Genomic DNA, 12,917 nt, shown 5'->3' with positions numbered 1-12,917 from the left:
TTGCAAGGGTAATTCAAGTTGCAAGTGTGATATTTTTGGTATATTTTATTCTGGCATTTATTATTTTTTTGGTAGACTTCACGTGTTATTATCATTTATTATTCTTTGAAATTAATAAAGAAAAATGATTTTGGCATTTCAATTTTTTATGATGACACTCTAAAATTTGGCTTTTAGTGTGTTTGCTATGTATAATTTTTACATCAAAAGACAAATTTTGAAATGCCATCATAAAAAAATTGAAGTGCCAAAATTATTTACCATTAATAAATACAAAGTCTAGAATGTGCCCACCTGCATTGAGAAAAATATAAAACAAAGAATTCACTTGACCCTCCCAAGTCACAACCACACGACTACACGAGCACCTCAAAAGCAACTTTATACATAGTACATTATTTTTATATACTCTATGCATGTTTTTATTACCCACCCTCCATGTAAATTGCCATGCCGGCTTCGTTGAATTGAAAATCATTCATTGTGTGCAGGACCACCCTGATAATTTTTTTAGTAAATTACCAGCCCTGATTTTTCAGGAACTTAAAGCAATTTTGGAGGGATCCTAATTTTCCTTTTTGGACACAGCAGAAGTCACAAGAGACTAGTTAGCGTACTAATCCAAATGAGATAAATAACCAATCGCAATGAGCAAATCTTGCGCACAAGGAAGAAAGAGAGAATCTCTGTAATATTATTGATTAAAAGTTGCATAAACTTTAGGTTGCAAACCCCTTATATAGGCCGAAACCCTAAAAATAAACTTGGAAAATAAAAAGTCCCGGAATTTTGGGCTTTTTCTAAAACTAAAAACGGAAAAGAAAAACAAGACTTTCCCAAAAAGAATCAACATAAAATTAATTACGGTCTAAGAGTTATTAACGAAACAAATCTTTTTCAAAATGACAAAATAATGCAATTGAAAGCCTAAACGTAGGAATTAGGCCAAAAAATACCATTGATCATCAACCGAAGGTTTATGAGTATTGACCGGAGCTCGAAAATAAGTTAGCCCACCGAGTTTGAGACTATTCCGAGCTCGTCCGAATTTTTTTAACTTGGGTAATCTAAAATTAAATACCGTTTGAGCTTCCGAAGCTTAGCTAATTAAGTCCAACTGATCATGAAATTGGGTCTCTATGTGTTCTACATCATTTTTTCAGCTTTTATAATGCATGCTAAAGTATTCTTTTGGTCCCACATGCTCGGAAATAGTCGAGGACCCACTTTTTTGGAGGTATATATGATAAAGACGATAGCCTTATAGGCCTTAGCTCAAGAGCGGCAGGGCCTGGTTACGCGAAAGGTAGAGCTTGAGTAAACAATAACCGGAGGAAATTCATCTCCAAAGCTTTTGGTCAACAAAACAGAACTCATGTTGCGATTTGTATTTGTGCGTGGATTCATGTGTGGGCCTGCCTAATAGCCGGAGGAAATTAGTTCCTTGTTGGTTCTCTGTCGTTGGTATCTATGGCCTCCGTATTTCAATTCATGGCGATGGCATCTAGCATGGATTCTTTGGTTTTGGCAAGGTGGGTTATGGCTCCATCTAATGTGGTTGCTGTTATTCTCGTTTTTCGAGGCTATTTTCTTCAGGCTGGCGTCTCACTCTTTCCTATCCTCCCAACAACATATGCATGGCGAGTTGGTGTGTGTATATATATATATATCATCTTGCAATGATTTTTGAGCTTGAAATTCGTTTACCTCTCTCAAAGTAAAGCTGTATAAATCTAGTTTTGTGATGTTCACTTTTTTCCCTTGCCATAGTCTTGTCCCTACTCCCTACCCAGCCGGATACCCATTGATGGGTACTAAAGTTGACGCACTTTTAGCCTTTACGTTGCTAGATAGTATTTGACGCCATGAATTGTTGATTTTCATGGCCCAGTAAACCTCCAAAACTACTGCGCTTTTGTATTGCAATTTTGATTTTGCTTCCTTCTTCTTTGATCTTTTTCCTTTCTTCGTTGGACAGTTGCCCTTTCAACTATGCGACCCATTAGGGATTTAGTTTCCAATCCTCTGCTTGTAAACCACTTAGCACTGGGCCAAAGATTCATTGATCGATCTATGTGCAGATTACTTGCAATGTAGTACATGTTAGTTTATGATGTTCCAAGTGTAGTGTCTGAGTGTTAGGACAAACCAATGCTGTTTATTTAATTGTGAGAGATATCTACCGATAGAAAGAAGTGGGATATTAAGTGTTTTTTGGCAAAGCGGTTGTTTCTTATTTTGTAAAATCTTATAAACACGCTAAGAAAACATGTTCGGTTTGTTGTTTTTTGGTTAAAAAATGCAAAACTTTTTCCTCACGACTCCATGAGATGCGCATACCCTAACTGAGATCAAGACCCCACACGATATGGAGTTTTTCTTGAAGTCTATCTAAGACGATGTAGAGAGTGGTGTTACTTTGTATGTTAATGCTCTTTATGACCACCTGGTATATATAGTCCAAAATACATGACACTACACTGGTACTAATAAACTTGTTTTAATCCCCTTTTTGTTTTCTTTCCTTCTAGCATAATTCGTTAGCACCAGTTCTCCATTTGAGGGCAAAGAGGAAACGAGATCCCAAACTGGTGGGCAAAATCAGAATGTAGCTAACAACACGCAAATGGCGATCAAGGTCGCAAATACCGTTGAAATGTCTGCTATTGTGGCCAAAAATTAGAATGTTGTGAACACCATGCAAATGGTGATCAAGGTCGCAGATACAGTTGACGTGGCCGAAAAAAGATTGAATTCAGTAGAAGATAAGTGGGTGGTTGATATAAACCAATTCTGTTGTTTCATTTGCTGAATGTGGAGACTAAAATTGTACTGTACAATATTAGTTTTAAATTTTCGTTTTGCAGACTGGACAAATATTTCGGGACAAAAGGATTCTTTTAGTTTTAGGAGTGACCTTAAGGTAATGCACCTCAAATTATTTCTTCACTCCTCTTCGCAACAGTTTTCCAGTTGTTTTGACATGAACAAATTTAATATTTCTCAAGTATATATGAATTTTCTCCCAACCTATTTTTTGTGGTAAATCTAATTTCGATCCTTTTATTTTCGATCCGTATTTTTGGTCCTTGTGAACGAAACTTCCTGAACAATGTAAATGACCAATTTGGGTAAACTGCAAGTCTACACCAGCGACTAGGCCTGTCAATGGACCGGATTCGATCCGGATCCGATTCGAAAAATCCGATCCGGATCCGGATCCGAATCCGATAACATCGATCCGATAATCCGATAATCCGGATCCGGTAATTCAATACGGATCCGGATCGGATCCGGATCGGATCGGATTAAATCCGTTATCAATCCGAATCCGAACTTCATTTTTTTAAAAAATTTTAATTTTTTTTAAAAAAATAGTAAAATTTTTATTTTGAAAAAAAAAATGTTTAAGAAGTTGTATTTTTATTTTTATTTTATTTTTTAAATTTTTTAAAATTTTTTTCGGAAAATAATTTTTTTTTGAAAAAAAAAATTGTATTTTTTTGAAAAAAATATTTTTTTTTGCTAAAATTTTTGAAGTAAAAAAAGTTTCCGGATCGGATTCGGATTTTCGGATTCGGATCCGGATTTTTCGGATTCGGATCCGGATTACCACTATCGGATTTGAGTCTTATCGGATCCGGATCGGATTGTGTCTTATCGGATCCGGATCCGGATCCGGATCTGTCGGATCCGGATCGGATCCGGCCCATTGACAGGCCTACCAGCGACCAAAAGTCAATTTAGTAGTACTAGATAGAAAGTTATAAAAGTACGACCTGAGTTACATAACACGCTCGTGTAAACGTGAGGGAAGGAACCTTTGCCTAGTGCAGTTGATTGCCTACCACTCTCCTCCTTTAGGAGGCGGAGGTTCAACCCCTCCGTGGATAGTTTGGGGCAGGGTTATGGATAGTCTCTGCACTCTCTGTGTTAACCTAACACACCTCGCTAACTCCCGCTAATTATACTGTGTGACCAAAAAAAAAAAAACGTGACTGAAAGCAAGAGCTAAAATGTGAAAGTATCTTCCAAAAATATTTCAGGTTTTTAACCTTTTCAAATTTATAAGAACGACAATTGAGAACATTAGTACAAAACCACTTTTGGAGTTTTGAAGCGTGAGACTAGGGGTTCAACTCGTATTGACAGAAGGTTGATAATCGTAATAATCTAACACACTAATATCCTATCGTCTTTTAAAATAAAAAAAAAAAAACCAAGAGTTTAGAATGAGAGCAAATAGTATCACTAGTAAGGCAAGATGAAACGCAGGAAGCTCCTGTCCATTTTTTTTAAAGTACTGCTAGGTGTACCGACCATTTTTGGACCGATCAATTGTTAGCCTACCTTAAGCCAACGAAGGCCCAAAACTGGACCCTGGACAAAGAAAAAAACTGGACAGCAGCTCCCTCCGAAATTAGTCTTTAGTTTTAGCCCTTAGCCCACTCCCAAACACGACCTTACTGCATCGCTTCTTCCGAGAGTGAGAGAGATCTTACAGAGAGAGAGAGAGAGAGTTTACCTTTTGGCGCCCTTTCGTCGAAGCAATAGGGCAGAAGAGAAGACCACACCAGGATTCCCCAACCTTTCCTTTTCCCCACACCCGCCTTCGATTCTTCACACCCACCAAAAAAAGAAAAAAGAAAAAAAAACCTCCCTTCACTCTCTCTCTAAAAACCTCTTCGTATACACCCACTCTTTAATAAATCGTCACTCTTTGACTTTCCCACCCCTCTCTCTCTCTCCTCAATGGCTTCCGAGCAACAGTTATCCGCAATCAAGGTATACCCACGTACTTCTCGCTATTCATGTTCTGTATTCCCACTTTAATCTCTTATTTACACCCGATTGAAGTGATAGATAACTGCGTATTTTGCACTGTTTAGGGCGCAAAAGTGCTCATGGTTGGTGCTGGTGGTATTGGCTGCGAGCTTCTCAAAACTCTAGCCCTCTCTGGCTTTCAGGACATCCACATCGTCAGTAGACCCCTCTCAACTCGTTTTCCCCACTTTATTTTTCCACAATTGTTGTAATTAGTGGATTTTTTTTAGTGTTGTAAGATTTAGGGTTTAGGGTTTCTCATTGGTTTTGTGGTGGGTATCCCTCTTACTCCCTTTGGGGTTCTGGGTTTCCCTTGAGCCCCTCACCCGAAGTTTGTCGGCAGAGGGTCATAGTTATTTTTTTTATACAACTGTTCTTTTATGTAAGGCTCATGAACGAACCAAACCGCTCGAGTTCGAGCTTGTTTCCAAGCCCGCTCGTTTGAAGTTGGTTTGTCTCATAAATAACCAAAGTTCGTTGGCAGAGGGTTTATGTTTGAAAGTTTTGAGTTTTTAAGTTTTCACTTTTTCCGGTTTTCCTAATGACACCTGTTTTTGTGTTTGTGTGGATGTGGGGGTGGGGTGGGGTGTTGTTATTGAATTATTATGGCCTAATGGACTACTTTATCTAGGGCTTATAAATGAACCGAACTGCTCGAGTTCGAGCTTGTGTTCGCTTGTTAAAAGCTCGTTTGAGATTGGTTTGTCTCAAAAATAAACCTGGTTTAAATGTTTTTTTGAAGCTCGTTAACTATAGCTTTCAAATCAAGCTTGAACAAGTTAATGCTCAGCTCGTTGGACGTATGATGTTTAAATTTTCAAGCTACAAGAGATCGTGGTCAGTTCGCCTCATAAATAAGCGAAGCTTGAACATATTTTTAAGCTCATTAAGTTTACAACCAAGCTTGAACAATCATCTGTTCTGGTCGGTCGGTTTATTTATCAACCCAACTTGATGGACGTGGTTCCTTATGCAAATAATTGGAATACGCCTCAATTTGTGTTGATGAAGAATATTTCCTAAAAGTACTCTGTATCTTCTTGTTTTATTCTTCCTCCCTTATTGTTAGGAGGGGGTGGGGTTGTTTGTTGCTCAATTCTTTCTATTTGTTTTCAGATTGACATGGACACGATAGAAGTGAGTAACTTAAACAGACAATTCTTGTTCCGAAAATCTCATGTTGGGCTATCTAAGGCTAAAGTAAGTGAGGTTATTCAGCCCTTCATCTTGTTTTCTGCCACATTCTATGACACTACTATCTTTTATTTGTTTGTTGGTTTATATATGCTTTGATAATTCAACAACCAGGTTGCTCGGGATGCTGTGTTAAGATTTAGGCCTCACATAAGCATTACCCCATACCATGCAAATGTTAAAGATTCAGAATTCAATGTTGACTTTTTTAAGCAATTCAACGTTGTTTTGAATGGACTCGACAACTTAGATGCAAGGCGACATGTAAACCGCCTCTGCTTGGCAGGTGGCGTTCCATTGATTGAGAGCGGGACTACCGGGTTTCTTGGGCAGGTGATATTATGTTTTCCAAATTCTTTGAGACATATAACAGCATGAGTTTATTTCCAAATCAGGCTTGCTTATATGCTTGTTCATGGGTTTTGTGTTTAACTTAATTGTTTAGATATGCCATTCCTGAGTGTATCTATCGATAAGGGCCTCTGAATAAATTGGAAAAAGATGCAATAATTATGCTCTATCCAATATGGACTAAAAGAACACTTCGAAAAAACTACAAATACATGCTTGATTGACAAGCCAATATTGCAACCTTTGCTTAACTAGTGACAAAGCCGGCAATGGCCTCAGCCTGTCCTAATAGCTGGATATCCTATGGCTTGAGTTGCTTTTCTTGGATTAGAAAACCTTTTCCTTCAAATTTAGGTTGGAGACCCATTGTTTGAAAGTTTACGCGAACAACTACATTATATAGATATACTTCCTACCTGTCCAACATATCCTGCTATCCCTGCTTTTTAAGGATGTTTTACCAGTGTCGTTGGCAGAGCTCATGCCATGCTTGAATTATCTCTAATGGTTGTGTCTTCGCACCACCGCCCCCCCCCCCCCCTCCCCCCCCCCCCCCCTTATGTGCAAGATAATAGGAGTTAGGATTTGAACCCTGACATATGCTCTGAAATTTTACGCTTTTCAAACTCGTGATTTGACTTCTGCATTTTGTCCTACAAATTCTTACTAAATTGTTTTTTTCCATAACTACAATATTCTTGTTTTCTTGCCTAATCCTTTTTTTTTTTTTTTTTTCCCGGGAAGCAGGTCACTGTACATATCAAAGGCAAAACAGAATGCTATGAATGCCAGCCTAAACCTGCTCCCAAAAGTTATCCCGTGTGTACCATCACAAGTACTCCATCAAAGGTATTCACTCCTATTTCTGTCGTCTTTGTATTGTTTGTCATATGTGAAGTTTTGCGTTTAAGTCAGTTAATACTGGATGGAATGAGCTCAAAATGTGTACTCAGAAAACTATGGGGGTTACGCAAGTGGCAAGGAGCTTGAACTTTTCTTCAAGCGATCTTAGCTTCGAATCTCAAGCGGTGGAGCAATGGTTGATTCCACCTCTCGCGACGTTTGAGATTTCTACCTTAAAGACTTAGCCCTGAAAATTACCTGGGATGGGAAAATAATACCAGTGTGATTAGTCGGGGCAAAGCCTCGGATACCTTGGTCACATAAGCATAATACGCGCTCTTAGGAAATCTGTAACAGTATTTTAATTAGTTTGTGTTTTTGTATGGTCTAAAAATTTCCAGAAGACATTTGTGGTTCTGTCATGTTCTGTGTCTTTTGATGAGACTATCGATATCAGAATTGTAAGCTTTTACTGGGCTTGTAATGAGAATTTACGGCTCAATCTGTGTCCCTTTATGTAGATGATATTTAGCCCTCTTAACTGTAAGCTTTGATGTCATTGCGGCAATGTTGCAGTTTGTTCACTGTATTGTATGGGCAAAGGATCTACTTTTTGCGAAGCTCTTTGGGGACAAAAACCAGGACAATGATCTCAATGTGCGTTCCAGTGATGCTACTAGCTCATCAGAGCATGCAGAAGATGTTTTTGAACGTAAAAAGGATGAAGACATTGAGCAGTACGGGAGGAAAATATATGATCATGTTTTCGGTTACAACATTGGAGTAGCTTTATCTAATGAAGAGACATGGAAAAACCGTGCCAGGCCTAAGCCTTTATACATTAGAGATGTCCTGCCTATTGAACTTATTCAACAGAACGGGAACGCGGATAAATCTTTTGTGGCTGATGATTCATCATCTGTGTCTGCTATGGCATCTCTAGGGCTGAAGAATCCGCAAGATATATGGAACCTGAGGGAAAATTCAAGAGTATTCTTTGAGGCGCTAAGATTGTTTTTTGTGAAAAGAGAGAAGGTTCGGTTTGCTACCTTGCCTTTTATTTTGGGCTTGTTTTCAGTATGAAACTAATCTTTTTTGTTTTTCTTCACTTGCCCTATCTTCTCTCTTTTATCTCATGGACACACAGGAAATTGGTAACTTGAGTTTCGATAAAGATGATCAGTTGGCTGTAGAATTTGTTACAGCTGCTGCAAACATCCGGGCTGCTTCCTTTGGTATTCCTTTGCATAGCCTTTTCGAAGCTAAAGGTATTGCTGGAAATATTGTTCATGCTGTTGCAACAACAAATGCTATCATTGCTGGATTGATTGTGATCGAGGCAATTAAGGTGCTGCAGAATGATGCAAACAATTACAGGTAGGGCACCATTCTTTTGGTTTTTATCTAAGCGTGCGTGTCTTTGTTTGAAGTATTGCATTTCTAGACCTCTTTTCCATGGAGTTCCGTGTAACTTCATCTTTGTTGGGTTTGTTCCACTGTTAGATGTATCTGCTGTTTCTGGGGTGCCGCTTTGTTTGATGCGTAGCTTATAATATACAATTGCACCTGTCATGAAGCCATATAAAAAGTGGATCAGTGCTTGAGTTAAAGGAGAACTCCACTCTCACTAAGTACCTAAAATTCCAGCATCTGTTGCAGTATTGAAAATGAGTATTTATACACTGGATTTTTTGGTGTTTCACATAGAGCAAGTCTGTGAAAATGCATTGACTCTATTCACGAATGCCCTTTGTTGGGAAAAAATGTGGGTAGGTGATCTAAATGGTCTATGTTCTTTATTTTACTTTTTGCGTCTTGTTGTCTGCAGAAGTAGAGGCAATCAGGAATGTACTTTTTACACGAATTATAAGTTTCCATAAAGCATGCTGATGATTCGAAAGTCTGTGCAGGATGACGTATTGCCTTGAACATCCCTCAAGGAAGATGCTTCTTATGCCAGTTGAGCCGTTTGAGCCAAACAAATCCTGCTATGTTTGTTCTGAGGTGCATTTATGTTCTCTTTGTTCTTGTGGGTGTTTTTTTTTTGTTGGTAGTACAAATCTGGGTCCACTACTTCCTGCTAACCTCAGGCTGTATGTTTGTGCGCAGACACCCCTGTTGCTTGAGGTTAACACTTCTCGTTCAAAGTTGAGGGATTTTGTTGAAAAGATTGTCGAAGCGATGCTTGGCATGAGTTCTCCTTTGATTATGCATGGGTCAGCCCTTCTTTATGAGGTTGGTGATGATCTTGAAGAAGATATGGTAGCCAACTATCAAGCAAACCTAGAAAAGGTATCCATGGCTCATGTCATTGTTCTGCATTTTCGGAGTTGCTGTGGTTTGGCGACGAGTTGCATCGTGCCTTACATTATTCTTCACTCTTCCCTTCCCCCCTCAGGTTCTGTCTGAGTTGCCTTCTCCAGTCTCTGGTGGGACCATTCTCACAGTTGAGGACCTTCAGCAAGAGCTGTCCTGCAATATCAATATTAAGCACAGGTTTGTTTAATTTTTTTGCTATGTTTTTTGGGACGCTGTAACTATGAGCTCTCTTTTTCTTTCTTTCTGTTGGGGTGGTGATTACGTGCACACCTTGTAAACAAATAAATTTGTTTGGAACTCGTCATCATTAGGTATTTGCTTATTTATTGGTAGTATTAGTGGGTCAAATAGGAAACCAAAAAGTCGAACTTATTTAGAAGTTGTGGAACCGCCTGTTGCTAGATATTGTTTATGGCTTGGTTGACTCCCATAGACCACCTTCAAAAAGCCCAAAAGCACTCCTTTACAATTGTAGATCTCACTTAGGAAGCCTCTATTCTCACCTACCCAACCCTTGCTAGTCCCTTCCCTTCATAGTTTGTACAATCTTCCCTGAGGACACTACTCCAGCTACCTCATGGACGACTCTCTACAATGTGATTATACAATTCATTTTAATGGTTGTGATAGTGATGGTGAGGTGGCCGTAGTTGGCTGTCAAGTGCCAGAGGCGAGAGCTGAGACCCTTAGGAGAAGGATGGCAGCTGTTTCTAACTTTCTGAGAGCGCAAAAAGACCGGAGGATAGAATATTTAGTTGCTTCGTTACTGGAGAGACACATCTTTATATAGGTTAAAATAGTTGGTTGTTATTATACCCCTTAAATTTGTGGAATGCATTCGGTGATTGACTTCGATATCTGTTCATGGGGTGTCTCTATCTATAATATCATATACGAGCTGCTACTTGAGAAGTGTTGTTTACATGTCGTGTCATAGAGAGGACTTCGATGAGGAGAAAGAACCTGATGGGATGGTTCTCTCTGGATGGACAAAAGAAAAGGATAAGACCACTTCTACTGAAAATGGTGCGAGCACATCAAATGCATCTGAGGCAGTTTCTCTGGAGACCAAAGAAGATAGTGATATAGAAATTGTTCCGACCGGAATTGAGAGCGCTACTACTGGGAAGAAACGAAAGTTGCCTGAAATGTCTGATGCTACCCTTCCTGATTCTTCTAAAAACGAACTGCACGAAATTGATGACGATGACGATGGCGATGATCTGTTCATGCTTGATGATGGCAATTCAGATGGCAGCAAGAAGAAGAGGTTGCAATAGTGTTGCTGGTTCTAACTTTGATATGGGCTTATCACATTTTCATTTTGTACCATTGTTAGAGGGGAATGGTGATTCTTTTTGCAACTTCAGGGGATCTTCATGGTTAGGTCTAAACCTTTTCGCTTGAGTAGATACATGTAATTTTTTGCCCCCTTTTAACTTTTGTAATTCAAACTGTAGGTACAATTTGTATCTGTCCTAACTTAACAGATTTGTTGAGGCTGAAACTTGTAATTATCAGCTTTAGATTTTGGGAAACGAGGATAGCCGATTAATGACAGGTTTATGTCTCTGCTTCTAATTATTCTGAATCATTGCCTTCTCTATCCCTTTTCATTCACTAGATGCAGATGAGAGGAAACTGTTTCTATTCATTTCATATTTGTGCAAATTTTTTGTGGCTTTGATACATAAAATTACATGTACCTATTGGTTTGAGTTGTGATAATACAAAATTTACATTCCAAGAATGGGCTAACCGAATTGGGCTCTACTACTTGGCACCCTATGACACGAGACTGGAGGAACCAGCCTCTCAGAATGCATCATCCTTTTCTGGGGGTGTTCTTGTTTCTTAACACCCTACGAAGCGAGAGAGGAGGAGCCAGCCTATTGGTTTGAGTTGCGATAATATATTACATAATTTACATTCCAAGAATGGGCGAAGCGAATTGGGCACTACTTGACACCCTCCGACACGGAAGGGGAGGAACCAGCCTCTCAGAATGCTTCTTCCTCTTCTGGGGGTGTTCTTGTTTCTTGAGATCTTCCACACACCGAACCTCGGCCATGCACACAAATGAGCGTGCTTTACCTGAATAGTACCTCGACAGTCCTCTCCTGCTGTACAAGGAAAAAAAGAAAAGAAAGGAAAATTCAATTTGTGGTCACTTTGAATGAAGCATGGGTTGATTACTTTTTTTGTTTTTTTTTGATAAGCGGTGGATTACTGAATCCATGTAAAAACAGCTTCTTTTCTTACTTCTGTGTAAGATCAGTCTTCTGCATATCCATGTCAAAACTCCTCATGTTACGTTCAGTTTCTTTCTCCATATTTTGAGAGAGAGAGAGAGAGAGAGAGAGAGAGAGAGAGAGAGAGAGGCAACTTTTGGGGTTCAAAACAAAAAAAGGATGTTCGGTTATATGGACAATGAAAATGGTTCGTTTCTGTTGGCATGCATGGTTCTAATTGGAATTCGGAAGAATGCAGGCAAGTGGCCACAGCCGTAGCTAAACTTGCTCTCGTCCATTCAATAACCCTTTTATACCATTTGGAGGCATCTCTTTCTCTCTCCTCAGTCCTCACAGAGTCACAATGTGGCCTTCATTTTGTTCTCACTGGTGGTTGACAAGAAAGGTGACTACAACCGTGCATGTGGTTGGTTTGGTATTTTGACCCTTATCCATCGCACATTTTCGTGGGGTCATAAACTGGCCCCACAACAATGTACGGTGGATAATGGTGGCGGTGCCCCGAGACCAACAAATAATTTTTTGTTTTAATGAGTGAGTTGGCTGAATTGGAAATTTTGATGAACTTTTAAGGTGCATTAGAACTCGTACAATTATCAAGTGTTGATCTCGAACTAGTTTTATAATGGAAGCAATCACGAAACAAGCTCTCGTAATAAAATTATCGAGCTGAATAGTGGTGGTTTCAAGTTTTGCTAACCAATTAACAAAACTCAAAGAAAGTGTTTAAACTCAAGTCGTTTATGTACAAAGTCGAATACATGATTTGTTAATGAGCCGATCATTAAGTGAGTTCGAGTAGCTTGGTTTGTTTGATAGCAATGCTTGTGGCGCATGTAGGAGTTTGGCCCTCTTTCATGATATTTTGAGAATCAACCCCCAAAAATACTACTAGTAATACCTTATTCCTACGGTGATGGTGATGCTATGGGGTACCGAAAAAGCATAGCGAAAAGGCTACTTCATACTTATAATAAGTATACTTTGCCCATAAACATCCGAGATGGGACCTACACTTATTGTGAGTATGAAGTAAATTTTCAGTATGGTTTTTCGGTACCCGTAACATTCCTCTTAAAACATGCCTTTCGACACCACAAACTTCAATTTTCTCTACAAGCTCAAACGGGAACT

General features: G+C 39.1%; 2 protein-coding genes across 3 annotated transcripts; one reads left to right on the top strand and one right to left on the bottom strand.

The window, feature by feature from the left end:
• The first annotated feature begins 4,386 nt into the window (after window positions 1-4,386).
• On the top strand, window positions 4,387-11,115 carry LOC131307950 (SUMO-activating enzyme subunit 2). The gene is made up of 11 exons (XM_058334716.1): window positions 4,387-4,785; window positions 4,890-4,979; window positions 5,941-6,024; window positions 6,133-6,351; window positions 7,117-7,218; window positions 7,789-8,247; window positions 8,360-8,589; window positions 9,123-9,216; window positions 9,322-9,504; window positions 9,611-9,708; window positions 10,469-11,115. The coding sequence occupies exons 1-11, from the start codon at window positions 4,753-4,755 to the stop codon at window positions 10,809-10,811; spliced, it is 1,935 nt and encodes a 644-aa protein (XP_058190699.1). The 5' UTR covers window positions 4,387-4,752; the 3' UTR covers window positions 10,812-11,115.
• On the bottom strand, window positions 10,654-12,074 carry LOC131307961 (protein OXIDATIVE STRESS 3 LIKE 3-like). Of its 2 annotated transcripts, none has more exons than XM_058334737.1 (2): window positions 11,794-12,074; window positions 10,654-11,654 (listed from the first exon to the last, which is right to left on the bottom strand). In XM_058334737.1, the coding sequence occupies exons 1-2, from the start codon at window positions 11,862-11,864 to the stop codon at window positions 11,456-11,458; spliced, it is 270 nt and encodes an 89-aa protein (XP_058190720.1). In that variant the 5' UTR covers window positions 11,865-12,074; the 3' UTR covers window positions 10,654-11,455. The 2 variants fall into 2 exon arrangements, with proteins under 2 accessions (XP_058190720.1, XP_058190721.1); XM_058334738.1 differs by having other exon boundaries at window positions 10,654-11,651.
• Between the last annotated feature and the right edge of the window lie 843 nt (window positions 12,075-12,917).

This window comes from Rhododendron vialii, chromosome 11a (assembly GCF_030253575.1).
Source record: "Rhododendron vialii isolate Sample 1 chromosome 11a, ASM3025357v1".
NCBI lineage: Eukaryota > Viridiplantae > Streptophyta > Magnoliopsida > Ericales > Ericaceae > Rhododendron > Rhododendron vialii.
The sequence above is the reverse complement of the archived record's forward strand: the minus strand, read 5'-3'. Positions and strand labels throughout refer to the sequence as shown.

Bases quoted from the DNA above. Each gene is read 5' to 3' on its own strand.
- LOC131307961 (XM_058334737.1), bottom strand. From the start codon at position 11,864: ATGGAGAAAGAAACTGAACGTAACATGAGGAGTTTTGACATGGATATG. The intron at 11,655-11,793 runs GTAAGAAAAGAA...TTCCTTGTACAG, and splicing joins AAGACTGATCTTACACAGAA to CAGGAGAGGACTGTCGAGGT.
- LOC131307950 (XM_058334716.1), top strand. From the start codon at position 4,753: ATGGCTTCCGAGCAACAGTTATCCGCAATCAAG. The intron at 6,025-6,132 runs GTAAGTGAGGTT...TTCAACAACCAG, and splicing joins TTGGGCTATCTAAGGCTAAA to GTTGCTCGGGATGCTGTGTT. The intron at 9,217-9,321 runs GTGCATTTATGT...GTTTGTGCGCAG, and splicing joins CCTGCTATGTTTGTTCTGAG to ACACCCCTGTTGCTTGAGGT.